Below are 27,288 nucleotides of genomic sequence, written 5' to 3' on the forward strand. Positions count from 1 at the left end.
GAACATTATCCTGTCAAGTTGAGGCTTCTTACCTCTGAAATATTGATGCGGCCCTCCTGGAAGGAGCAGGTGGTGGGGTCGTGCGTGCAGAGATTGCGGTACTTGCACCAGTGGCAGCGGAAGGCACTGTTGACACAGGACAGGCACCTGCGAGGACAGAGACAGTCAGAGGCAGAGAAGAGAGTGCAGAGGGAAGGTAAGGGCAGCCCAGACAGCCGGGTGTCATGGTGAAGTCTGTTAGGCTGAATTTAAATCAGAGCCTCACTCTGGGGAAGGCAGATTGTTGGCATACATCCCAGCACTGAGAACTGTGAATTCTCTATCCAATATATTCTTAGGATCAGAGCATTGGAAAGAAAAAGAGATCCGACGGGGATTAATACAACTTGCATGGTGGAAGTGTGCTAGCACTGGTCTGTGCCAGCTTATGAGAATTTCGCAACTGGGTGGACATCACATTGGCAAAAATGTTGAAATTGGCCATCATGGGAGTAGGGACGCCACAGAAATTGCAAGCAAGGGTTTGTCCCTGACTGTGGGGAGTTAAGCATTTACCACCATGGCAGTGTTTCTAAGACTGAGCTCAAGGGCGCATGGGTACGTGTTGGGCAGATCCAATTCTGGTCCTGCCTGCGCTGCCACCCTGGGATCATCCTGACCAAGGCACTCGCCCCTCTGAATTGGAATTTCTTCACTTAACTGGAACAAAACATTCCCATCTACACCACAGGGCTGCCCAGTGTCAAACAAGATAATATCTAGAAAATGGCTTTGAAAAGTACAGTGTAAAATGTACTTCTTTTTCAAGCACTAAAATTACCTGTTATTTCAATCTCTTAAATAACATTAGAGTGTTAACAATTGGCCCATGGCAGCTGTGTTACTGGCTTGGTGGAAATTAACAGTGTTAAGTGGGAAGTCTGCCCCACTCCCTTGGGTACCCAGGCATGGGGCCGCAGGATTTGTGTGTAGCAATGCTTTGCTTGTCAAGGTGTGTGCTCCTACCCTCTGGCTTCACCTGGTGGCTGTGTATATTATTTTGGCTCTCTGTGTGTGCTCAGGCTAGTATAAAGCAATAAACTGGTAAGTTGGGTGTGGCCTTCCTTCTCCTTGCCTGGCCCCCTTTCAAAAGAACTATCTGGAATGGGCCAGATCAGATTTGCAAGTTGGCGCCACCTGGTGGGTTTCTGTCTCCTCTGGGTGTTGGGGCTCCACCCAGGGTTCAGTGGCTGCTGTGCATGAAGCACAACCACCCAGCTGTGCTTCATTTTCCCATGGTGATCATTTTTATCTCCTTCTGTATAGGTCTGAAGTTGCTTTGTTTCATGGACTTTCCCAGACTGGACTGGTTCTTGCTAACATCTTGTGATTCAGCAAGCAAATAATGAAAACCGACCAAGGAACTGTGCACAGTAGTACTACTGGGGCTCCAGACCTGACTCTTCCGCTAGCCAATTCTGTAGTCATCACCACAGAACTTAATCCTCCCAGAGCCTCAGTTTACCACACTAAAAAGAAGGGACTGAATGCAATTCAGTGACTGGAAACTGAACATCAGTGGTAGACGAAGGGTAAGACAGCACAGCATGGGTAACAAAATGGAATGTTTGCTGTCAAGGCGGGCAGCTTTTCCTGTGACAGCATTGCTGCCTGTGACAGCATCGCTGTTGCCATAGCAATCCATCACTGCAAGTGGTGACATCATACTGGACTGCCAGTGGGTGGAGGTTGCGCTCGCAGACAAGCGGCTCTGTCACCACTGTGTTAGTTTGGGAAGGAGCTTGAGGGCTTGTCTATCTGAGATGTGTGTGCTTGCCGACACAGGATTGGCTGGAACAGGCACATGCTGGGAAGTGGCCGGCCTCAACTACTTCAGTGGCGCCACTTTTCACCCTGCCCTGTTATTCTCCAGGTTGCTTGAATCCTGTGTTGCTTCTCAGCACATCTGTTGATTTATCCCCAGGAGGCTCAGATACGCCTCCGTCCTTGGCTACTGCAGCAACCTTGGAGCTTCAGAAGATTACCCACATCATGACAATCCCGATGACAGTACTGAAACAGTAACAACAGATTTCTCTAGGGCTTAGCAGAAAATAGATCCCTCCTCGAAGTGAAGGCCAAGCCCATAGTGCCCACAGCTTGCAGCCCCACAGATAAGAAGTGCCTGGGGGTCCCCACTGGGGAGCTCTCTGGTGCTTCCTGTCCTAGGTGATGGGAAGTATGGGTCCATAGACTATTCCAGTTGCTGCTCCCTCTGGCGTGGAGCTACTGCCCAGCTTTTCCTTGCCGAGTGTCCAGGCTCATTGGTCCTCTGGCCCTTAATGCAGCCTAGCGTAGGGACGTTCATCTCCCTCCTAGTAGACCAACCAGCTGTCGCATGAGCTCTGAGCTTCAATGGAAGGCTTCTCAGTTTCTCTCCCAGAGAGGATGGGCAGAAACTAAGTATGGCCCTTTCTCCTCCTCTCCTGGCCTGCTTTTGTACTTAGGAAATGCTACCAGCTTCCCGCACAGTGTGGGATCTCAGAGCAGGTGGGCACTAATTGGTAGGCATGTAGCTGCTGGAAGTGGCTGGTGAGGTGGGCCCAGCTGGCCTGAAGCCCGCCCCCTCATGCTGGTGATATTGATCTTGTTTCACATTCTCTTTCAAAAGCTAAAAGCTGAGTTTGGAATATGGCCCCTCACCCTGAGCCTTGTGACCGTGTGCCCGGCTGACTCAGGTGCTGCCCCCGGGGTTCAGATGTCATGTGCACATTCCATTTGATGCCAGTCTCTCTACTTTCTAAACTACTTCTAGGCGGCCTAAAGCGGACACCTTTTGCTTGCAGCTCCTGGGTCATGAGCCTCTTTCTGGGTTGAGAACTGGGAGTAGGCTGTGCTGGGGCAGGGCCCAGGGACGTGCATGACAACAGAGATCCTGTAGTGTGACACCACTCACTTCAACAGCTTGTTCTGTCCAAACACAGGGCCAGGCTCGTAGGAGACTGCGAGTGGACCACTGCCTGAGTCCTGTTCTCAAGGAGCTTGGGACTGAGGGAGGAAACCCTCCCTGAACCCTCTCCCCTCCCAGGTCCAGGTCCAGGGCAAGACTCTTCCAGAGAAGTGCTTACAGCTGGTGGGCGCTGCAATTGTAGAACTTGAACTCAGTGCTGACGAATATCTTCCCGGTCTCCTTGGCCCTCAGTTGCAGCTCTAGCCCAAACCAGTCTGGAAACGAGAGAAAGGAGGGGCTATGGTGAAAACCTAGGGACCCAGGACAGTCTGAAACTGAGGGGTAAATCCTGAAGCCACCTTATGCTCTCTTGGGTTGCAGATGATAGAACATGCCAGAACAATTTATTCTCTTCCCGAGACTCCTGGCCACAGAGAAGCCCATCTGTAGACCCCACCCTGTGACCCCTAAGGAGGAAGTGAGAGACTCCATGGGGTCCCTTGCGTGGTCAGACATGCTCAGCTACTGGAAGAATTTCAAAACTAAGAGGGAGAAAGCCTTCAAGCTCCAGTTCTGTGGCAAGAACCTGCTGAAAACTGACAGAAGCTTCTGCCACTCCCAGAAGGGTCCATAGTCTGCAAAAACGCTACGTTCCACGCAGCCTTAACTGAAGGTGGAGCAAGGGTTTTCTTTCTTTCTGAACTTGGGCTCTAAATCCTTTGCTCTGTAGCCTAAACAGGTTGTATAAGCAAACATTAGCCCCTGGTAGAGGAAGGCTTGGTCAGGCAACTTCTGGGCTTGGTCCTTGTGACCTCCAGTCTCCCCCAAAACAGGACAGTAGCCCCTGTGGCATAGGACTCTCCTGGAAAATACTTACCTTGATCCAGGGGGATGACAGGCACATCCTTGGGCCCAGGGGAGATGCAAATGATCTGGCTTCCAGACACCTGTCCCTCCACTTCTGTCAGATTCCCAAAGGCACAAGTGATGCCCGCAGACAGATCGGGAGCATCACTCACGACCAGGCTGAGCTGTGGGGGCAGAAAAGAGGCTCAGATGCCAGGCAATGGTGTTGTCAGAGAGAATGCAGGCTCCAGGCTTGCCCTGCGTGCTTGCTCACTCGTCCCTGCTCCCCTCCCCCGCCCCATGACCTTCTCCATCAAGTAAGGGTGCTGATCTGAGTGACCTTCTGGGCGGGATCGATGGTCTTTATTACTATTATTAATTGAGTTGTCTATCTTGCCCAGTTTCAGAAAGCACTGGAGGGAAAAGGGACCACAAACCATCTGGGCCCCTGCTTACTTTCACATGAAAAGCACTACACAGCATCACGCGTTCTCGGAAGTGAATCATGGACTGAGCTGGTTGGTCACACACAAGGCCCGGGCTGGGCATCTCCTATCTGGAGGCACAGCAGGAGGTCACCAGGCAGGTGAAGAGCAGTGAGCACCTCACCCTGCCTGTCACTCCTTCTGAGGCAGCTTATTGAGGTTGCATGGTCCCTGGGGTTTCTGTTTCTCTGGCCCTCCAGCTCTCAGGTCACCAGCACAACCTCTGTGGTCCCTGGGTGGAACACCAAGGCCCAAGCACTCTGAGAAGTGGCCATCAAGGGCCGGCTGATGTCTTCTATTGCCTATGGAGTCAAACCTTTTAGGGTTGTCCCTCTTTTTTTTTCCTATTTTTTGAAACAATGTATAGGAGACAAAGAAGAAACACAGCTCTCACTGTCACTTGTTTACTCCCCAGATGTCTGCAACAGCCAGCACTGAATCAGAACCAAACTGAGAGCTGGAAATTCAATCCAGGTCTCCCACAGGAATGGTGGGAACTCCAGTACTTTGCTGCTTGCCAGCGTGCACATCAGCAGGAAGCTGGAATCGGAAGCGCAGCTGGGACTTGAAGCCCCAGCTTCTGACATGGGACACTGTCATAGCTAGGCTAAGTGCCTGCCCAGAAAAACCCTCTCCCTAACCCTCTTTTAATGGCAAAAATGTCAGACTCTCAGGATGAAATGGTTGATTGAGAAAATAGTTTAGGGCAAAATGCTGGTGTAGGCTCCCAGTGCTTTTAAATGAGTTCGCACTCAGTGACCATAATCCAAGCCACGGAGTTTGACTAGTCCAGGACACAACTGGTTGCCTCTGGTGACAAGGGGTACTTGCGGGTTTTCGGTGGTGACACCCAGGCAGCCCACCTCAAGAGCTCTCTGCCTTCCCACCAGCACCTGGCAGAATCTCTTTCCAGAGACTCAGTCACGGTGGATGTCGCCCAATCTCCCCACACAGAGGTCTGTAGCAGAATCTCTGTCCCAGTTTGGTTTCCATGGGGCCCAGAGACCAGGAACAAACTCCCCTGCTTGTTCCCGCTGTTCCCCTGGAGTTCAGACCGCCTGGTGGGATGAATGAATGAACCTTCAAATCTTGGAGGTTCATTAACTAATTAACATTTGGGAATATGCATAAACCTTCAGAATACAGAAAGAGTCAGCGCCTGGAGATCTGAAGTATTTGGGGTACCTGGATAGGTAGTTGAGGGGTGATTTGTTTAATATTCTTGTTAAGCACACATACCTTCACTCAGGCTCGGTCTCTTGGTCTTACACACACACACACACACACACACACACACACACACACACACACACACACAGAGGCAATTTGTAGACTCCTGGGAGAGGCTGCAGCAAACAGGGGATTGTGAATACAGGACATGCTCCTTGGATGATGTTGTGTCACACGTGTTTGTCACTGAAGGTAAATTTTAGATTCACAAAGCAGATCAACAGGGAATCACCTCCAGGAAGGACTGGGGCCTTGACAGCACAAGTTGCCAAAGGTTTTTCTAGCAATCCTTTCCATTTCCTTGAGACAGCTAATGACTGGCTGCTTTACAGACTCCTGTGCTGTGTGACAGCAGCAGAGACGTGCAGGTGCCTGCTCCGGGCCACCTCCTGCTGAGGAACTCACCATCCGGCTGTGCTCCGACACGGAGATGCTGCTGGGCTGCACCTCAAGGCTCATGCACTGACTGATGCTGGCAGCAAATCGATTCGGTTCCCAGGCCCGCTGGCACTTGTCCCTGCGGGAGCACCTGTCAGGAACATACGGGGGTCAGGCCTTGGGGACTCATGGGCTGGGCTCCGTCGTCCTGCACTGCCCAAAGGGGACCCACGGGCTGGGCTCCATCATCCTGCACTGCCCAGAGGGAACCCATGGGCTGGGCTCTGTCATCTTGCACTGCCTAGATGCCTGTGGCTTGTCTAGACGACCTTGGTGCCGCCCATGTGATCTCTGTGGCAGGCAGCTGAGAACAGACTGGGAGCATCCCTCACACAGGGCTGCAGAGTGGGTTCACAGGCTGTCCTTGGTCACACCATAGGATGCTCAGATGAGTGACCCAGGGAAGCCTGGTAGCGGAGCAGCAGCAGAACGAGAGGCCCCAGTACTGAATCAGGCTGCCCAGCTCCTGGCTGCTATTACTTTCTGGCTGTGCCCTCTTGGGTGAGTTATTTAGTGTTTCTGTGCCTCCATTTCCTTAGCTGTAAGAGGGTGAGGCTACACTGAGTGCCAAGTGGCGTTGATCCTTGCCACACTGAGATTGACAGTGGTGATGGTTAGGGCAAGGGAGGAAAGAGGAGATGGTCTGTGTGGGCTGGCTCCAGAGGACCCTGCAGTTTGGAGGCAGGAGCTGGGTTTTATTCCCTGGGATATTCTACCTGTCACAGGTTGGATTTCAAACAAATGTTTGTGTTGTGAAATAAATGCCCTGTGACAGAGACAGACAGGCAGCCACAGCCAGGGTGGCCTGCACCACAAAGCCTGGGTGGCTGCTCCTCTCACATCTTCATCAAAGCCTGCAGGCTCTTTATGCCCATGGTGGCAGGTGGATGCCCTAACACACATGGGGAGTGCCCTGCTGACTACCTGCAGAACACCCGTGCTTCCGGGCGTGCTCACTGGGACGTTACTAGATTCCACAAGCAGGCAGCTACTCCTACCCCAGCACCGACCCTCCCCAAAACTCCTCCCCCTCTTCCTTTCCAGGCATATAATGGATCTAAATATGAATGCTGTCAAAGAAAAGAATTATTGAGGTTTAAGTGAATCCTTAAGATAGCTCTAAAGTGAGCCCTTGACTGCAGCCTTTATCTCATTGACTCACTGAAATGGCTCTTTTTTATCATACTATTTATGGCAACAGCCCTAACAGAGATAAATAGCCTGGGAGACAATAACACACTTGCCAGAGCCAGGCCTACGGGAGAGACCAGAAGGTTTCCAATCCCCGTGGGCCTGCAGCTCTCCAGCAATCTCCTTCAGTCCTGGGCTTGCAGGACTGGGGACTGCAGGGAGGGCGAGCAGCTGGAGGTTGCGCATCTCTAGATTGCCCAATTACTGCCACCGAGGCCTGGCGGTAGGCAGGAAAAAGGGGAGGTTTTGGTGGAGGAGGAAAGGACCGACCTGTGGATACCAACAGCAGAACTCTGGTTCTCCTGATGTTCTTGGCAGGTGCTGCTACAGGTGCAGGGAGGGATGGGCTGGAGATGTGGGGAAGGTTCTCCAACAGCAGGGAAGGAGTTCAGGGGACAGAGGGCACCTGTGGGACCATCCTGACCTGACCTAGTTCAGCCTTTCTCAGAGCCAAGGCTGAGCTAGACAAGGATGCTGGGGAAGGTAGCTGGGGCAGAGGGGAGACTAAGCGCCGGTGATGGATCAAGAGTTCATTGAATGAGTTGGGGGAAACAGAGGTTCTTGCTGCTGAATAAATGGTCACCTCTGCTCTGCAGGGTGGCAGTGTCCACTTGTAAGCAGTGCTACAGCCATTGGTTGGGCAGGCTGGGAGCTCAGAAGTAGCGGTAAGCTGCACGCGTCTGTTGTTAGGGATCCCAGGGCCCTTGCACAGGCTCTTGTGTGCTTTAGAAGATTCGGGGAGAGATCCTGAGGGCTGCTGGGCCAACCGCATTAGAGCATTTGAGTTGTACTCCACCCACCCCATGCCAATCAGCTGGAGTGGCGCCAGCATCATTTCTGATGGAAACAGACTTGGCTGTGTGGGTTTTGCTAGGAGTGTTTTTGCAAAACTTTCTGAGGAAATCGCTTCCCTCCAAAACCCAAGCAGGGAACCCAGGAGACATGGGCTCAAATCCAGTCCAGATTTTGCATCTGTGAAGCACCAAGCCTCCCTCCCTCCCTCCTCCCCGAGCCTCCCAACACCTGCTGCAGAGGCTGGAAGCCAAGAGCTATTGTGCAGGACCCTGAACCCTGGCCCTCCGCCTCCGCCTCTACCCCAAGCCCGGCACATTTCATGGAGATGCATGGCTGGCTGGCACCCTGCCATGGGGTTTCCAACGCCATTCGTAGGCAGCTCCCGCCTGTGGGGTTTTCACCCTTTTCTCTCCCTCTGGGGCTCTTGGAATTAGGAAGTTTGTGTGATTTTGCATTTCTATTGAGCAGCTATTCAATGACAGGAGATATTTGAATAGGGATAGGAGGCCAGTTGGAGTGAGATGCGGACTCCTTGGAATCATGAAATAATGAGGCCAGAAGGGTCTTCTCAAGGGTACAGAGTCCATAACGATTATTTTGATTTGTGTTGTCTATTCTGGGCTTCCTTATTTCCACAGCATTTATTATTTCATTTAGTCTTCGTAATTCACCTGTGATACGGGCATTTTTCCCTATTTAGCAATGGGAAGGAGCAAGCCTGGACTTGTCAGTGGAGCCACTCAGGGTCACACAGCAGCTAGCTGGAGGCCAACTCTCCCAACTGCAGCATGCCTTTGTCTGCCTGCTCTTGGCAGGTGCACCTGTATCAGGCTCTATTGAGTTCTCAGGATAGTGGAGAACTCCCATCTCCCTTGTGAGTCTTTTGTTGACACGGGGATGTACCTCCATGTAGCTAGGAGGGAAAGGCAAGGGCAGGCACCCTGTATTTAGAGAAATCTCCCCTAACCCCTCCCTGGCTGTCTCTTCCCACTCAAATCTGAATTACTGCCACGTCTCATCCCAGGAAATCCCGTATGCCAGGCTTTTTCTCAGAATGTCCCATACACTTACATGTTGTGCAGTGCACACCAGCCACAGTGAGGGTCACCCGAGCTCAGGCACTCCCCGCAAGTTGTATATTGTTCGCATGACTCCACAGGAACCCTGATGACCTGGCAGAGAGAGGACAGGAGCACAGTGAGGTCAGGTTGTGGCACTGTGTGTGAGAGAGAGTGTGTGTGTGTGTCTGTGCAGTTGGCCCTACACCTTCTCAGATGACACCACCTCAACTCCTACATGGGCAGCACTCGGCATAATCATTAGTGGCCTTGATGTTTTCATCCACGTAAGAGGATTCGGCCACATGGAACGCGCTTTGGAGTGGCAGGCCCTAAACTTCCTGCTTTGCGGACTTGGAAGCAAATCTGCCCATTTCTTTCTGCCTACCATTAACACCACTCTGCCCCCTTCTTCCTCCCCAGGCTGAGAGCCGAAGAGCTGGACAAGCCAGCAGCAAATGGTAAAAATGGTTAACTCAGTGGAAAGGCTATTGAGTGGCACCAACTCATCTCTGAAGAGCATTCAGCTGGGCTTGGCCTGTGACATTCTGTCTGCACAGAAAACATCTGAGAAGGGAGAGAGGGAGAAACTTCTCCCCTCAACTAATGCTCATTGAATGCCACAGCCTCTTCACAGCCAACCAACTATCCCACCTGGATCCAATTATCCCATTCTCCGATGTCTGCTTTCAGTTTCCCGAGCAAATCTCCCACCCGTTGCAATGTCTGGCTCAATGGCAGTATCAGCAGAGAGGAGCTCCCCCGCCCATTCGTCTTGCCTAGAGAGTGGGAATCTGCGGATTAACAACCTGCTGCCCGGAGAACACGGCCCTCAGAATCTCTCCTGGCTTTCTGGAGGTGCCCTGCAGGGACACAAGCCCGGCCTGTGTGGCCGTCACCCAGCATGAGTGACAAAGGAGGCCAGGCAAGGACAGAGGACCAAAGTCTTGCATTTGCAATGTTCCAGGAATCTGATGCTGGCCTGGGCAGGAGGCTGCTGGGCTGCAAATATGTTTGCTTGGGCTGGGAATGGGTTGTCATTTGCTAGGGCATCGAGGTCCCTCACCCACTGGACTTGTGAGCTCAGGTGACAACACAAACTGTAGTCTGGCAGGAGCAGAGTGTGCTGTAGTGGCAGAGGATGTGATGCAGACATCTTTATAGGATCTTCCACCTGAGGGCTTCAGGGGGGATGCTAACGCTGTCCACGCAGCAAGAGTTTGTTAGATGGCAGCTGCGGAGGCTCGGCTACTGGGCTCTGGAGAGGCCGTGGCCAGTGGTGAGCAGCCATAGTCAGTGGTGCACACTGGTGCCTTACGCAGAGCCCCATGGTGCCGCGGGAGCTGACAATGACAGAGGTGCTCTCTCTACATGTTTCTGAGTGTTGCTGTTACCTGGGCTTGCTCTGAGTTCTACAGAACCAGAGGTGCCTAGAGTATACGTTCTGTCAGGAGGGCATGGACAGGGGAGCAACGGTGAGTCTTGGCAGGTAAAGAGTAGGTCAGCTGTGGACAACTTGGAAGTCCATCCAAACTGCGGGATTATCATGAGCCTAGGTCATCAGTGGGCAAGTCTAATTTGAATTCCGAATGCTCGTGGGATGGAGTGGGGACAGGGGTGCTCCTGCTGCTCCACTGACCTTGCCACAGTGTAACACTCCATGTGCCTGATCACCAGACATATGTGAGTGACGGGATCAGCTTTAAACAGTCCTCATCTTCCTTTAATAGTGTAAATGTAAAACGCAAAAATGACAAGTGAGCAGTCTTGAGATTCCGTTTAAAAAAACTGATACTCTTTAAATGTGTGTGGGGGGGAAGCGGGGCTGATTTCAAATGACGCATTGGTTTGAGTCGCTCAGTTATTGCAACATCTCAAGTGACTAATATGATCACAAGCCACCCGAATACATGCATAGTGTAGCTGCCAAGGGGCCACTGCATGCTGGGGAGTCTGAGCTCAGGTTCCTGAAACCTGCCCTTAAGGGGGTATTGCCCAATTAGAGCCATGCCCTGCAGAGGGCCAGGATGGGGGCAAGCAGATAACCTGAGTTACTGCTAGGCCTGGGAGTCTCAGGGAAGCCACAGCAGCTGTCCGCAGGGCCTGTAGGGCCCATGGGGGAAAGTTTTAGGAACGTGCAACACAAGCAAGTCAGGACTGGGTGACACTGCAGTAGACCCTTGCAACCCAAGGGAAGGCCTAGCCCTGGGTGTGTAAGCAGAGGGAAGGCGCCATCTGTTGAGGAGGCTATGAAAGGGCTCCCAGCCATCTGAAGCCTGCCGCCTCCCCTCTTCCCCTTCTGCCATACAGGAGTCTGTTTCCCACAGTTTGCCTGACTCCGCCCCGAGATTGTTCACGACCTGTGCCCTGGATGATCTGATAGTTGAGTGCTCACATCCAGCAGCCAGCACCAACGGACTTCACCACGTGGTGTCTCAGAGAGCAACCCTTGAACCCTGCCTCCTGGCTCAGCATCACTGCAAGAAACACCTGACAGGTGCCTGTCAGAGACCCCTGAGATGTCTCTCTCACGGCTGGCAAATCTCAGTCCTTGGGAACCTCCGGGACCCTGGCTGGGTTTCTGCTGGCCCCTCCAAGCCAAGCTCTGAGGCCCGGGAGGAGCAGCCGTCCAGGGCCTGGCCTCCGTTTTCTGGGGTTTCGGGCTTCTTGTGAGTGATGTCTGCATCTGGCTGGAAATTAAAACAACTGTCTGCATTGCATTTGGCCCGTCTGTCAAAACACAGGCGGGCTTTCAGCAGCTGGGAAAGGGGGCCCTGAATGGGGGCAGTGTGTCCAGCAACAAAGCCCACTTTCACGCCAAGTGCCACGGAGATAGTGAAACCCTGTTCTTCTCCAAACACGAAACCAAGAGCACAACTATTTTTTCTGTTTCCTGGGCCCTCCTGGTGGGATTTTTTTTCCCCCCTAATGCATGGAGTTGAAGAGCAAAGTGAAACAGGAAACTTATAGGGAGCTGGGGTGAGGGGGGAGTGTGTTCTAAAACTTGAATTATTCCTCCTCTAAGATCTAATAGCCATGAAGAAGCCAGAGAAAGGAATGTCATGGTGACTGGGCGGAGCCCGTCAGAGTCAGCAGCCCCTAGCTGCCTCCTGCCTGTGTCCCTGGGCATCTCTAGCCATTCACGTGCCAGTGCTGGTGGTCATGGGTCACGGTCCCTCTCCAGGCCAGCGCCTGGCACTTCAGGAGGATGAAAAACACAGCTATTTGTAAGGAATGATAGGTGACAGGTGTTCACCGAGAGGAGGAAAAGCCCATCTGAGTGCCGTCCTGCCCCACACCACTGGCTCCTGGTGGGTACTGAGCACTGGTACGGGCGCTGGGCTGAACTGAGATGTGCAGTAACTGTGTCATTGACATTGGAGCTTGAAGATTTAATACAGAAAACAAGTAAAAGGGTGCATTAACAATTCTTTTACTGACATGTTGGAAAGACAAGATTTTTGCGTACATTGGGTTAACGAGCAGCTGTTGATTCATTTCACCTGTTTTTCCTTTCTTCTGCAAAATGGCTTCCAGAAAAGTGAAAATTATGTGTGGCTCATGTCTGAGGCCCGCGTTTTTTGCTTATCAAGCAGAGAGTGCTACCCCATGTGAAGGGAGTGATATATACAGCATGGTTCTGCATACAGATGAAACATCACCCACCCTTGCCCTCTGGAGCCAAGGACCCCAGGAACGAACACAGGAAACCCCTCAGGAGACCTAGGGAGCTGAGGCACTAGTCTGCCAAGGTTTGGGTTCACCTGGGAAGACAGCAGAGCTGGGGCGCAGCAGGCCCCTGAGCCCTCTGGCCTGAATCTCCTCCCAGAAGTGGTTGTTCGGCTTTTAAGAGCTATGGCTCGCCATGAGTGTGTTCTTCCCTCATTGTGGGTGGGTATAATGGTGAGTTTATTGCTGAGACAAGCCAAGACCCTCTAATGCGTTCAGCCACACTGCTGGAGATGGCCCAGGTCGTAGGTTCGATGGCCATGACTGGTTCTGATGCATCCTCCAGTTTGAGATCTCTATCCCTCAGTCAGATGACCTCAGCTCCTTGGAGGTGGCGGTTCAGGAGAGGGGAAGTCTTTGTAAATGTCAGGTCCAGAAAGAAAACCAAAGCCCACCTGGACGGCTAGGAGAGGAATTAGAGTAATCTGGGGGTGGGGGTGGGGCAGTAGTGCTCTGGGTACCAGCCAGGTTATGGGAGAAATTATAACGATTCTGGGTCCACAGAGCTTTGGAGGATCAAGTTCTGGTCTTTGGAGTCAGAGGACAGGTCCCCCTGCACTCCTAAGTGACCACTGGGCCCTGGCTGCACAACGGGCTAGGCTGGGCTGGGCTGGTGTTGGCTCCGGATGCTGAGGCATAGGGGGAGCATTCTCCTGGACCGAGTCCACTCTGGCCAGCCAGCTTTGTCAGGGCTGCTGCAGAGCTTAATGGGACACTCCATGATGATTTAATTAGTGTTTGTTTATTATTATTGTCTTTTAATTATGCCTGAGCCTCTCTCGCCCCTTCCGCTTTGAGTGCTGGGACCTGCGGGTGGCTGTGTCGGTGAGCCACTGTGGCCCTGAGAGTCCCACACGGGGATGAGCCCCTCTGCCTGCCCCCTCAGCAGCTGCCAGGTCCCCAAGGGCCTGCCTCGCTGCCTCCAACAAGATTCCACCCTTGTGCTCCCCATCCTGTCCTGCCTGATCTTATGTCTCATAATGAGGCGGCTAATGAATATAACTGTCCTATTAAGTCATTTGCTTGAGAAATCCTCTTCATTAAAGGTGACTCACACGGTGTTCTGGCTCCTCTGGCCCCGGGCCCCCTCTCCCCCTCCCCACCCCCTCGCCTCCAGTGCCACCCAGGCCTGATTCAGCTGTGGCTTAGAGACCTACGTGGGAAGGGCTCAGCAGGGCGGTGTAGTGTACGCGGGGTAGCTACCCACACCCAGCTCCCTGCAGCACCAGGAGCAGGGATGCTCTCAGATCATTACAACCCACAGGGTCAAGTGACTGAGGAATGTCCCTTGCCACAGCTGCTGAAGTACAAGGCAGACCCTAGGTTCTGGAATATTCACAGGAAGCTGGGAAGGCTTGCGAGCCCTGGGAGTTACTGTGAAGCAGGACAGAGACCTTGCACAGCAACTGTCTTCACATGCAGAAACACTGCTCTCTACACTGCAGCTCCCTAGTTGAAGGGCTCCACAGCAAAGACCCCAAGCTGAATGAGTTGGGAGCAGAGACTCAAGGCCACCTCTCTGCCCCTTGAGTAGACACCTGGAAGGAGCTGCAGGGTTCTGACCCTCCCCCCAGAGCACCTGTTGCTTCTGCCAACAGATTGTGTCTGCGACCTTGAACATTTACAGAGCCCTTGGGTTCAATTAAAGCCTCTATGAGGCACAGGGGTTCTGCTCTCTGCTCCCTTGGCGCCTATGCCTTGGGTGAGAACCAAACCAAGGAGACGGATATTCTCAGGATGGGGTGGTAGATGCCGTGGCTTAAGCACACGGTGCAGCAGCTCGCCCAGGGGTGCAGGAGGCCCACCAGATTCCTCTGCAGCCACGCAAGCCAGAAATACGGAGCAAGGGGGAGGGACAAGGAAAGCTGCTGGGGCCCATCCGCCACTGAGCGTTTAATCCCTTGCTTCCCTGGAATCTGCCCGCCCCCTGCCAGATGGTACACCTGTCCTCACACGAGAGGAGAGGAACAGAGGCCCTTCTCAGTGGCTGGGAGCCAGGTGGTGAGGGCGGGAGGTGGCACAGACAGCCTGGTTGGAGCCTGCAGTTGGCCTGAGCAGCAGCCTCCTGGTCCCCAGGGCCTGGAACAGAGCTCTTGGCAGCTGATGCTGTCAGGACTGGCTCTTTGTGGCTCCTTCCTATCGGCTTACCCTAAAGGGTGTGGGGTCTCAGACCCACTTACTCCTTCCCTTCCCATTCTGAATTTTTTTTTTGAGACACATTGATTGACACACACACAGTCACACAGTGGATGGAGGTTTGCAGGGCTGCCATGTGAGCCGAGCCCAAGGGCTCTGGCCAAGCTTTTCCTGGCAATGAGTTTCAGCATGTCCCAGGCTCTTTCACACACATTGCCTCATCTGTTCTGTACAGGGATGTAGTGAGAGACTGGCCTACACCATGATTTGCACTGGATGCACTGGGAAATGGAGGCCCTCCTCCCATAGGCCAAATTTTGGCTTAACGTTGGTCTCACAGTGAGTGGCTAATCTAAAGGAGAATCCTCCACCTGCCCATGACTGGAGCCTCATGGAGAGGTGAGGGAGGAGCAGCTGCCTGAAGAGAAAGAGAGAGAGAGACAAAGAAAGTGAGAGAGACATTGTGAGAGAATTTGAGGCCAGATCCGAGGTGAGATTGGAACAGAGTTCTGGAAGCTGGTACCCGGTGGATGTAAGGGTGGGTGGAGCTTCTTATCTACACAGACTTGTCCCAGATCCTGACAGGCCTGCTACTAGCAGGCCACCAGCCCCCTGCCTGGTGTGTGAAACGACACCTTAGACTCAGACTCCCCACTGGGGGCAGGTGGCTGGAAGTGTTGAGACCACGTGCCCTGGGCTCTGCTGCAGGGACAGCTGGGGGAAGAGAAGGATGCTGAGGTCTCTGGTGATGGCCAGTAGGGTCCTTCCTGGCCAGGCCACCTTATACTTAGCCAGTCTGGTCGAATGAGCTTGTCTAATGGAATGGAGTTGCAGAAACAATCATACTGCTGACAGGTACTCATCACCCACTGCATGCCAGACACTTGGCACCCATGCTCTCCTTAGTCCTATGCTGAACTTGCTGGGGAGTGTTCTTGGTCCCACCTTACTTGTTTGAGAAGTCTCAGATTAAGTAACCTGCCTGAGGTCCCATGCTGTGTAGGTGGTAGAATTCGTGTCTGGATTTGTCTGCCTCTTTGCTGAGGCCATGGGGGGCAGAGATGGGGAATGAGGTGGAAGGAAGGTCCCTCTTTCAGGGATGCCCCAAGGGTCATCTTTCTCCTTTCTAGACATTGGGAGTTCTGCAGATGTCATGGTGACAGGTGTACAGTTAACCCCTGCATGTCTCCAACTCACCCCACCCTCCGTGTATAATGCCAGTGTAGCTGGTGAGCCCAGAGTCAGGCGGGAGAAGAGGTGCCAGAACAAGGTGAAGAGGGAGGTAGTTGGGAGGGAGTGGCAGATTCCCTGCTGGGTTGTTTTCCTAAGCTAACTGTGGCCAGAGCAGTCAGGGAAGAGGCTGTGGGCATGGTCCCCATTTTCCATTGCAGCCTCCTATGGGATAGCATGGAGCATTTTCTTAGTCCAGCTTGGGTGGCAGAAGCAGTGGGGGCTTTCTGTCCTGGCTGTCAGCTGTGAGCTGGGTGGCACTCAGCACTCTGGGTAACCAGTTGAGCCCTCATTTCTTTATCACGAACACAGAGAAGATAGCTGTCCCACCTATCAGGGGCTTCAGGGAGCAAGCACTCGGGAACACAGCTACAGACAGACTGGGTCTTTCCTAGGATAAGACTTCCCAGTAATTACTGACTCACCCACTATTGTCCCTTCCCAGGATGAGTTCCATTTCTTTAAAATTCAACAGTCATATGTTCAGACTCCCCGGAAACACTCTTAAGATAGCCACTACCACCCACTTTTCAGTGCCCTCCCACCCCCCCACCAGCCCTCCCCTGAAGAATCCCAGCCTTGAAATTCGCAAGGCCAGCATCATTAAGAAAAGAGCCAGGGCTTAGAAACCAACCTGCAACCTCCTGACCAGAAGCTGGCTCCAGGCGCTGTCCCCCCAAGAACCCCTGCCTCTTGGGAGACCCCAGGGCACAGTGAAGTTCAAAGAGGAAATCTCTTTTTAATGACTTGGGGGAGAAGAGCACAATGGCTGAGTAACTCCGAGTAATTAAAGCTATCTATCAGTCAGAGAGGCGTCCAAAGTTGGTTGAACTTTTCAAAGACATTTTTTTCCCTGCTCATTCATAAAACCACAGTAGCATTCCTGCAGGAGTCAAAGAGCAGAGGATGGTGGGGAAAGAAACTTCTGAGTCCAGACCATAGAATGCATCCCTCAGGCGAGCACTGGGGCACGGGCAGTCTCCTGACCTCTCTCGGATCCGGCCTCAGCCTCTCCCTCCGAGAACCAAGTGCTCAGCTGGTTCAGGCAGAGGCCCTGGTTTGAACTGGTGAAGAAGTGGAATTGCTCTCAGTTTCAAACCCAGCTGCACTGCCCATAGCACCATGTCCACAGGAGGGGCTCCTGGAGCTCCTCCATCAAAGGTTGACAGTGATGGCAGCAACCTTGCGATGCCCCTGTGATATTAACACACACTCAGTGCTCCAAGGTGGCAGTCACCGTGCTCAGACCGGAGCTGCAGACCTCCCTGCAGGGGTCAGCATGGGCATGCCCAGACGTGGCCCTTTGGATAGGCTGGACTTGGGCAAGTGACCTGGCCGGTTTGAGCCAGGACCGCTTATCTTTCATATGCAGAGGAGAATGTTGTCTGCCCTCCCCATGAAGGGCATGCTAGGCCTTCAAACACCTGTGCCATTCATGACCTGCTGCTCTGTGGTACGTGTGCTAAATCCCCGCATCCTTGGCTCAAAGGAATCCAAGAGAGCCTGGACTCTTCAGGACAGAAGCACAAAGGATGGGCAACAGATGGCAAGGCAGACATGCTGAGGGCCACGCTGAATTTCCTCAGACAGGGATCTGGTGCCAGAAAGACGAGGCAGGCAGAAGTAGGGCCCTTTCCAGTTCTGGGTGTTAGACAGATTCACAAAGAAGCTGGGATGCTGATACTATGCCATCTCCATGACAACAGGGGATTTTATTCAGTTAGGAAAAGCAGGTGGGATAGCAAACAGGGAACGGGAAGGATTTAGGAAATAGGACCTAAGAAACACACCAGATCTCTCACCTGGGGAACCAGATGCCTGAGATTAGCCAGGTCCCACAAAACTCCGTATAGGGCCAACACTGACTCATCTACCCCAGTGAAAAAAGGGGGTGATGGATAGGGCTGGGTGTCAAGACAGGGAGGGTCCTTGACCTGGCTACTCCTACTCCTTCATTCCCCTCCAGTTGCTTGTCCAGACTTAGTACCTGTGACAAGCAGAGCCTATGTCCAGCTTTACCACAGGAGTTTAGTATTATCTAAGATCTAGGCATTTGCCAGACAGGCCTGGGTCTTGGGGCCCTGCCTTCTCACTCTCCGGCCTCTGGACCAGGACAGTGTGATGGGGAAGTGTTGGAGTTTCTATTTATGCCAAGTTCACTTCTGAATTTAGAAGCACCTGAGGCTTTTAGGCTAAGAGAGGAGAGCTTGGGGTGGGAGTCGTTGGTGGAAACAAGCCTACAAGAGGCTGCTCAGACATCTGGGGTAGGCACACCTTTGTTGTTCGTTGTCTGTGTTGAAGGTTGAAGTTAACTTAAGTGTGGTTTGAGGGGTGGGGTTAGGTTGGGGGCAGTCTCTTTGCAAACTGGGATGTCCAGTCTTAGGACTCCACTGCTTGAACTACAAATGCTAGTTATCTCTGGCAAGCAGAGTCCCTAGCATCGTCTCCTAATTTCAGCCCAACTACGCTGCCTGTTCTAACGTTGGCATTCACTGTCATTGTTATACACCTGTAGGTTCTCAGGGGATCATTGCTAATCTTCTACCCCTATCTCCTCTGAAATTTGTTCCTAGGGTTAGAGGAAAGAAGATTCCACCAAACTGTGTAGAATGGAAGCAGGCTTTACCCAGGGCATAGTGTAGCACACCCCAGTCAACAGCTCCACACACATGGAGAGAGTTGAACAAGCTGAGCTCTGTGTATAGGTGCTGGGTCTGGGACTGGATCCCACCTCTGTCTACGCTGTGGCTTCATCCTGAACAGACAAGAAGCCACTGGAGCCTCATGCTGTAAAACAGAATTCTGCTTTCTAAAACCACAGAGTACATCTTTCCGTTACCTCTGGGCTTTCCTTTCTAACCATCCAAGACTTGAGCACCTTGCCTTCCCTGATGCATCAGATGTCCCCAAAATACTCTCTTTGTATGCTCAGTGACTAACTCCCATGAGAACAGCCTCAGGGCAGTTCCTTGTCACTCACAGATTCCTAGGAGAAAAGAAGTGAGAGAATGGATGAGTGTGCATGCGCGTGTGTGTGTGTGTGTGTGTGTGTGTGTGTGTGTGTGCGCGCGCGCGCGTGTGTGTATGAGAGAAAGAGATAGAGAGGTAAAATAAGAATTTCCCATTAAAAAAGGTCTTCTCTACTTATATTGAAAAACTTCAAATGTCCTTTCCATAAATAGCTCAGGTCTTCATCCACGCTGTTCATTTATTCATGCCTGACATGGAGATCACATGGGAGGCAGGAGGCTTCCACACCTTGTTGGACCCTGTGCCTCTGTGCTGTTTTGGGAGCCTGTATAGACTGGAGAGTTGGATAAACATAATTTGTCTGGGGCTGGCACCATGGCATAACAGGTTAAGCCTTTGCCTGTGGCACCAGCATCACATATGATTGCCATTTTGAACATCCTAGTTGCTCCACTTCTGATCTAGCTCTCTGTTAATGGTCTGGGAAGACAGTGGAGGATAGCCCAAGTGCTTGGGTCCCTGTGCCCATGTGGCAGACCTGGATGGAGTTCCTGGCTCCCTACTTTGGACTGGCCCATCTCCAGCCATTGAGGCCTTGAAGGAGTCAACCAGAGGTGGAGGATCTCTCTTTCAATATATGTGTGTGTGTGTGTGTGTGTGTATATATATATATATACATATAGCCATATATATATATATATAGCCATTCCTCTGAGGTAGCAATGAAAGTTCACACAATCTCAGTGCTTTGTTCCCAAGAACTGCTGGGTATGGGCTGATGGGCCTGGCTATGTGACTACCTTCTTGTAGACTTGCTTTATAGCTGAGCAGACCAGCACATGATTGAAATGAACTTGGCATCAAGCATGTGTTCAATCACTCATTTTTTAGTCAATCCATCCATGTATGGATCCATCTATCCAATCTATCCATCCATCCATCCATCCATCCATCCATCCATCCATCCATCCATCCTTCTCTCCATTTATTCATTTCCTCACTCATCAATCTGCTTGGCCAGTCCCCAAAGCAGGTATCCAGTCTTGGACTATAATGTCACAAATATGAGTCATTCACTGTCTGAGTGTGCAGCTCTGCTGGAAAGTGGGAATTGGGGAGGACTGAGGAATTCTAGCTCAAGAGACTAGGAGGGGTGCACACACCTGTACCAGTGACAGGCCCTGAGAGCCTGGCGATGCTTCCCTAGCCAGGGGTGGAAGAAGGAATCTCTGTAAGGTGAGGAAAGCACCACCTTGAGATACCTGGAAAATCCCAGGGCAGGGATGGGCAAGTGTGGGGACAAGGGAGCTGCCCGGAGCAGTGATTGCTGGGCAGAGAGGGGAAGGCCAGGGTGGTGCAGACAGAGAAAAGAGACATTTGCTCTTCTTCTTTTCTCAGGATATGTCTCTGTCCTGTGTTCTTGGCCATTTCCACCTGTCTGCACCTGCTACAGGCTCACATGTGCCCCGCAGAACCAGGGCTGCTGGCCCTCGTCAGCCTCCATCCTGTCCTTCCCACACTAGATGCGTTCTGCACACCTTCGACCTGTGGGAAGTAGGTTTCCTTTTCTTCAGAAAGGTGGAGCGGTCCTGGTAGGAAGCCCCGGCTGTAGGAGCCAGACCTTGGTGATCTCAACTCAGACTTTTGCCCTCTTAGCTGTGAGGACTAAGGCAAGTGACTTGGCACTAATTGTCACTGACCTGTCATAGGGCCATGATGCTCGTATCACATACTGACATCTGCTGATGAAGAGGACACGGAGACTGAGGGGATTTTGGTGAGTCCATTGCAAGTCATTTAACCAGTAAGTGCCAGAGCTGGGACTGGCACCCTATCTGGCCCGCTGTAGCATCCTACCTTTACTTTGACACTATCCTGCCTCTTCAGCAGAAAGGCAGGCATGACAAGATCAAACTGAGCACCATACCTTGCATACAGAAGGTAGCTACTAACAAATATCTATGAATCACCTGCTGTATACTCTGTAGACATTAGGATCGACCAGCCTGATCCTAAAGCTTTCGTGGTGTTGTTACAAGAGTCACAAACCTCCCAGATTTTCACAAAATATTTTTAGCAGTGTAGTGGAGATGTGGTAAAGCTACATGAGCAAAGAGGAAGCGTGAGTCAGGGAAGGCATCCCAGTGGCAGAGCAGCTGAGAAACCCAGGTAGTATTTTTTTTTATGAAAAATGCTACCCCTTGGGTAAAGTCTGTAGTCTGTTTGTCCTGGCCTGATGGTCCCACCTTCTGAACAGCTCTCCATCCAGGCAAGGCTGTTGCTCCTGAGCCCTTTGGCCAGCACGCATCTGCTGCTGCCAGGCTGGCCGCCTGCCCCTTGTGCTCTTGTACCATCCTGCCGCCATGCCTCCACTCACACAACGCTGCCAGTCGGAGGAGCCTTCCCTCTCCTGCTCACATGAATGTCCCTGGGCCTGCCTTCCTTCTTCAACTAACCTCTGTGACTTCTAGCTCTGCACAGAGGCTCCAGGTTTCTTTATATAAAACAGACCTGTTGTGAAGCTGATCATTCTGGCCCCAGGATCCCAGTTTCATATGAAGTGTCTGAAGAAAATGTTCCCTGCTAAAGCGTGCTGCTGGGACCTCCTAGGTGACTGAGGGGTCTTCTGTAAAACCAGAAGAGGCCTATGGAGTCAGGAAGATGACACCATTGTGCATGTCTGACGGACTTGGCCCAGCTCCCTCACCATACATACACAGTGGTGCCAGGCTGGTCCTGGAACCTTCCACAACCTCACTTGCCACATCTGTAAATGTTGCCCAATGCTCCATGGCACTAAGACACGTGACTGCTTTTGCATCTGCCCGAAGGTGTTGTTGGTTGTGATTCTTCTGTCTATTGCCTTGCAAACTCTGACCCACATCAAAGAAGTAGGACTATTAATGAGGATGAACAAAGATTTTGTGAGCTTGGGGTGATGTAACTTAGTGACCCTCAGCAGGCCCATGTGGAAGCTGGAGCAGCAGGCCTTGTAGGAATAGAGTAGGCAGGGTAGAAGACAGGAAGTCCAGCGGGTGGGCTGGTGAACTCTGTGATGGCAGAGGGAAGGGTGAGGCAGGCACCTGGAAAGTCGCCATCCCAGGTCCCCACCCCCATGACGGGCTGAGCCTGGAGGCTGTGCCAGCACTTGGTTTACACCCCATATGGACACCTTGTGGAGGGAGCAGTGACAGGAGCTGGTCTAGGAGCATTTTATATTTGTCTAAGAAGATGCCCGGGATATGGTATTGGGATCCCATTGTGTGGAGGGAACCTGTAGAAAATCAGGGAACCTGTATAAAGCACCATCCCATTTGATGGAGCTACGGCTGGAGCAGCTCAGGGGGAGTGACTAAAGACCCAGGAGGGGCTGTTCAGTGACAGTTCCGGGTCTCCTGGGGAAGAACCTTCTGAGCCCTTCTCTTTTGACAAAGTGGGTCCAAAGGCGTCAGGTGTATGAGCCATGGCGAGAGAAGTGTGCAGCAGGCCAGACAAAGGGAGGGGCCACATTGAACCCAGACCTTCATTCTGGTCTGGAGGGGAATGCCACAGCCCTCACTTGTGTTGGAGGTGTGACGTGACAGGAAGTCTCCAAGAGTTAGCTGATTGGCTCTATGGCCAGCCTGGATCCAGACTGCGTGTCCTCCAGCCCGAACACTAGGATGGGCTGATGGAGAGACAAAACTAAGCTCCACTTTGCTGATGTCTCCCAGCATTCAGAGCTGGGCTCGGTCAGGTTCCTGATAGCTGTTCCTGGCATTCACAGGTCAGAGGAGCCATGAGGAGTGAGAGCTGCCTGTGGCCACAATGGCTACACAGCCATAAAGGATTGAGAGAAGCTATTTTCTTTTTCTTCTTTTTTTTTTTTAAAGGAGAACTCTGGATACTAGCTCTCTAATGGGTGAGCAAATCTTCCTGAAATCTCAGGGTCCTTCCAGGGATTTGAGGAGGTCACACAGCCTTTTGTAATGTAAGTGTCTCGAGCGTCCTAAGAATTTGGGGACCATCATGTGGGGAGGTCCTCAGCTTTGTGTCCCAGGGGCTGCCATGTAGACACTGGACAGGACTGGAGCTGGTCTGTCAATGACAAGGTGACAGCAAGGGGTAGACTCCAGGAGGGAAGTTCTCTGGGTGTTCTGCATCTCCCACCCCAGGGACAGGACCAGAGCTGTAGAAGGGGTTTAAAACTGCATCCTGCCCTTGCATGCAAGGGGAGGGTGTGCTGATTACACAATCTTCACCTTCCCCATTGCTGCCTACTACTGACTTCCTACCAGGTTTATTTCAACTGCAGCCAAAGTCTTAGAAACTCTAAGGATCACAAGAAGTAGATGGACCATGGGGGAGATAGAAGTGAGACAAAAGATTATTTGGTTCCCTCCCCCCAAAAAACAGGTGTTTAAAAATTAATTACAGGAAATAATCACTGAGTTCTCTGAGTCCCTATTTTATTTGGTGCATGCCGGGTCTGGTGGGGGGAAAAAGTGGAATTTTAAATAATTTTGCAGTTATAACTGATGTAATTAGGTGCTCAGTGAACACTTAGCACCAAGCTGGGCTTATTAAAATTACTGTTTTAATCAGAACGTTGCCGTAGAATCATTAATAATACAATGGGTTGATTCCCTGGAACTCTAATTAGACCTGGACTTTTAACCACCTGAGCGTGAGCGTAATCGGGATATGCACGGTGGGTGATGCACGATCGCTCCCATAGGAGGGGCAGGAGCACTGAGAATGCTGGCAGCCAATGCCCTGATGATTTAGTTTGGAGCAGGGGAGGGTGTGGTGGGTGCAAGGTGGAAGTGGAGGGAGGGATGGCAGGACTGGGGCTACTAACTTAATTTGTCTTGTCCTGCACTTGGTGTCGCTGCCCAGGGACACTGTGAGAGCAACAGAACCCAGGGCAGGAAGGAAGTGAGTGGAACTGTTTGTGTCTCCTGAGACGCCCGGCTGAATTGGTGTTTGGGGAAGAGAGGTCAGCAGCCCAGTGCGTGGCTGCAAACATGGAACTTTGGTGTTACTACCCCTTCAGCTGGTGATTCAGTGTGTCAACAACAGAGACTCGGGGACCCCCCTGGCAGAGTTCTGGTGACAGGTGTCACAGGGGTGGCTGGCAGCAAAGGAAATGAAAACATGCCCTCTTGCCCCGGGGAGGTTGCTAAATAGTTGGAAGGACATAACAAAGATGTGAGAACAAGATTGAGGACACTTAAAAGGCAGATCCTGAGAAGTGAAAATTGAGCTAGAACCAGGGAGGGCACGGGGAGTTAAGTGGTAAGCAGAGTGGGCTGGGGGTGTGGTGATTTTCAAATGAGCAAGAGCTGCCCCCTGCCTCACCCCCACTACACTGACACTGTGGAGGATCAGGAAGATCTCTATGTCCTCCAATAAGCAGTCCTCTGCTCCTGCATCAGGTTCTGGGACTATTCCTGAGCCTTTGCTAGCTGACATTAACCCCTCCGTGCTAATTTGAAAAGGGCCTGGCTTAGATGAGTGAGGGGTTTCAGTCCCCCTTGAATCTCAGCCAGATCCCTGTGTACACTACACAACTAGAACTACTGTATCTGGTGACCCCAATGCCCAAAACAGAGTTCCTAGGGAAGTAAAAGTTGGGAGTCAAAATGCAGCTGGCAGGTGGAGCAGAGTTGTGGCCCAGCCAATAAGGGAATAATGGTACTTGCTTGTAAATCTTGCAAGGGATGGTTGGGAATTGACTGTGGGTCCAGGGGAATGGAAACTTTCCTGAAGAGGGCAGGACTGGAGAAATGAAAGGATGCAAAGGGCCCTGGGCATGGAGAATGAACTTTGGGGAGGGTGAAGGGTATGTGTGGGAGGTCCCTACTTGGATTGCTTAGGAGAAGACATTCAAGGCCATTACTGAGAAAAGAAGACAAGTCAGGGCCACCCTCCAGGTGCAATCTCCAGAAACCAACACTGCTGGGCTGGACGGAGCTCTTTACACTGGGGAAGTCTCAGCAGACCTCAGCCCCAGGAAGTGGGTGGGGCTGGAGTAGAGTTGCAGCATTCTCTGACACCAAGGCTGTAGGGGAGGAGCCAGGTGGTTCCTGGTCCCACTTTCTGGACTCCTCAGAAGAATGAGAGCTAAGAGAAAGGCTTTAATGTTTCAGTGACACGGTTAGTCCTCAACAATTCTTGCACTTCCTGAGACCAGAGCTGTGTTGTTGGTTTTAGTCCCTGTTGCTTTGCTTCTGATTCAGCTCCCTGCTAATGCACCTGGGAAGGCAGCAGAAGATGGCCCAAGAGCTTGGGGCCCTGCTACTCACAAGGGAGTGTGGGATGGATTCCTGGATTCAGCCAGCCTAGTCTCGGTTGTTGCAACCATTTGAGGAATGAACGAGCAGCTGGAAGAACTCTCAATTCTCTCCGTCTCTCTGTCACTCTGCCTTTCTAATAAATAAATGCATCTTTTAAACAAAAGAATTCTTAGACTTCTGAAAAAGGAATGCCAAGAATCAAAAGCCCAGACACACCCACATGTGTGCCCCATCACTGAACACGGCTCTGGGTATACAAACACACATCATCACACACACTCCATACCACATGGATCTATCACATGCCAATACATCAACACCGTGCACAGCCCCTCCATGCTCACATCACACCCTCCCCTGTGCTGCTGGCACCTGCTCACATCACTCACACATAGACAAGCCTGCCCCAGGCACCACCCTCAGCCCCACCCACACACAGCTGGGAGAAGGGACTGGCCAGCGGGCACCATTTCTGCTTGTAGGGAAGAAGGATTAGGGCAGCTCAAGATTATCCCAAGGAGTTAAAAATGACCAACAGACTCCGTAACAGGTTTAGAGGCTTAATGAGAACTGGATGAATGAGAACCATGCAGACTTCACCCACAAAGGGACACATACACAACAGACCCCTAGGCTGACAGTCCGGCCTGGGGCCCCACCAAATTACTGCTGGTGCAAGTCATCAACAAATAACTAAGCCCAGCCTTCTATTTAAGGCTCTAACTGGCTCAAGACAACAGGCCCTGAGGCAGACAGACCCAGGCTGGAATTCTGTTTGCCCCCTCCCCTGCCTTCCACTAGCACCATTTCCTTGGTCCTGTTAATTTGCTTGTTTAATCCTCAGTTGCTTCAACAGGGAACTACTGGTGATTATTCCTGATAGGGATAGTGTGAGGATTACATTAAGTCCTGGAAAGCTGCTAGTCATTTATGATACTACTAACAATTTATTATTATGATTACAGTGCATTTTCACCATCAGCTCTTATTCCCCATCCCCTCCCCCTCTCAGCTTCCTGAAAATAGGCTCAGCTCATTGGAAGCAGGGAGAACAGACACGGCAGGCCCAGGAGCGGGGGTGGGGGTCGGGGGTCGGGGGGCAGGCCCAGGAGGGTGACTGGCACAGAGAAGGAGGCACACGAAGAAAAACGTGGGTGAGACGGCTCGGATGCCACCCACTGATGGAATCCAGGTCCTTCTCTGGGTGGTGGTTGCCAGGGGAGGGCGAAGCTATTGAGGGGCTTAGTGGGTCATGGTGTAGCCCTCCTGAGCTTTTCTTAGATAAGAGACTTACTGAGATACACTCACATGCCAAAAAATTCACCTTCTTCAGAGCAGTTGGACAGCAGATTTACAGGTTTGCGTACCCATTACCATGGGTCAATCTCAGAATGTTTTTGTAACTCCAACAGAAACTCCACCCTGTTAGCAGTGGCTCCCATCCTCCCAACCACTGCAGCCCAGGGCAGCACCAGTCATCCTGGCTGGTCTCTAGGGTTTTGCTTGTTCAGGACATGTCCCATTAGTGCAACCATATAATTGTGTGGTTCCTGGGGACTGGCTTCTTTTACTTGGCATAATGTTTCCAGGTTCATTTATAGTGTAGCATTTGTGAGTAACTTCTTGCTTCAAAGGCAAAAAGGAAAAGAGCTGACTAGCCCCTGCCACGAATAAGCATTCACAATGCACACAGCGCAATTGTTGACCCCCAGAAATCCCGCCGAATGAAGGTTAGTCTTTTCCTTACAGACTTAGGTTTCCGGCAGTTGGATTCTCTCATTTTCACCATCGGGGAAATCAAACCACAGAGAAATGATAGGTTTTCAAGTGTGGGCTTTTTGCACCCTCCACACACATCTCACCAAGAAAGGAAAAGCAAAATAGGCTCCAAATGGAAGCGTCTCCTGTCTGTGGTTTTTATGGTTTAGATTTAACGTTAAGAGACAAATAAGGATGTCTCGGTATTCTGTCCA

At 51.8% G+C, this 27,288-nt stretch overlaps 1 protein-coding gene across 2 annotated transcripts in view; it reads right to left on the reverse strand.

Annotated features, from left to right (window-relative positions):
- Positions 1-27,288, reverse strand: part of PLXNA2 (plexin A2) — a 188,549-nt gene that overhangs the window by 56,013 nt on the left and 105,248 nt on the right. For both annotated transcript variants that reach the window (XM_040985603.1, XM_040985604.1), the window contains 5 exons: positions 8,986-9,086; positions 5,896-6,019; positions 3,807-3,960; positions 3,108-3,204; positions 33-147 (listed from right to left, as the gene is read on the reverse strand). In XM_040985603.1, coding sequence (XP_040841537.1) covers positions 33-147; positions 3,108-3,204; positions 3,807-3,960; positions 5,896-6,019; positions 8,986-9,086 — 591 coding nt within the window. The remainder of the gene's footprint in view (positions 1-32; positions 148-3,107; positions 3,205-3,806; positions 3,961-5,895; positions 6,020-8,985; positions 9,087-27,288) is intronic.

This window comes from Ochotona curzoniae, unplaced genomic scaffold, assembly GCF_017591425.1.
Source record: "Ochotona curzoniae isolate NIBS_2020 unplaced genomic scaffold, NIBS_Ocur_1.0 contig_430, whole genome shotgun sequence".
NCBI classification, from domain to species: domain Eukaryota; kingdom Metazoa; phylum Chordata; class Mammalia; order Lagomorpha; family Ochotonidae; genus Ochotona; species Ochotona curzoniae.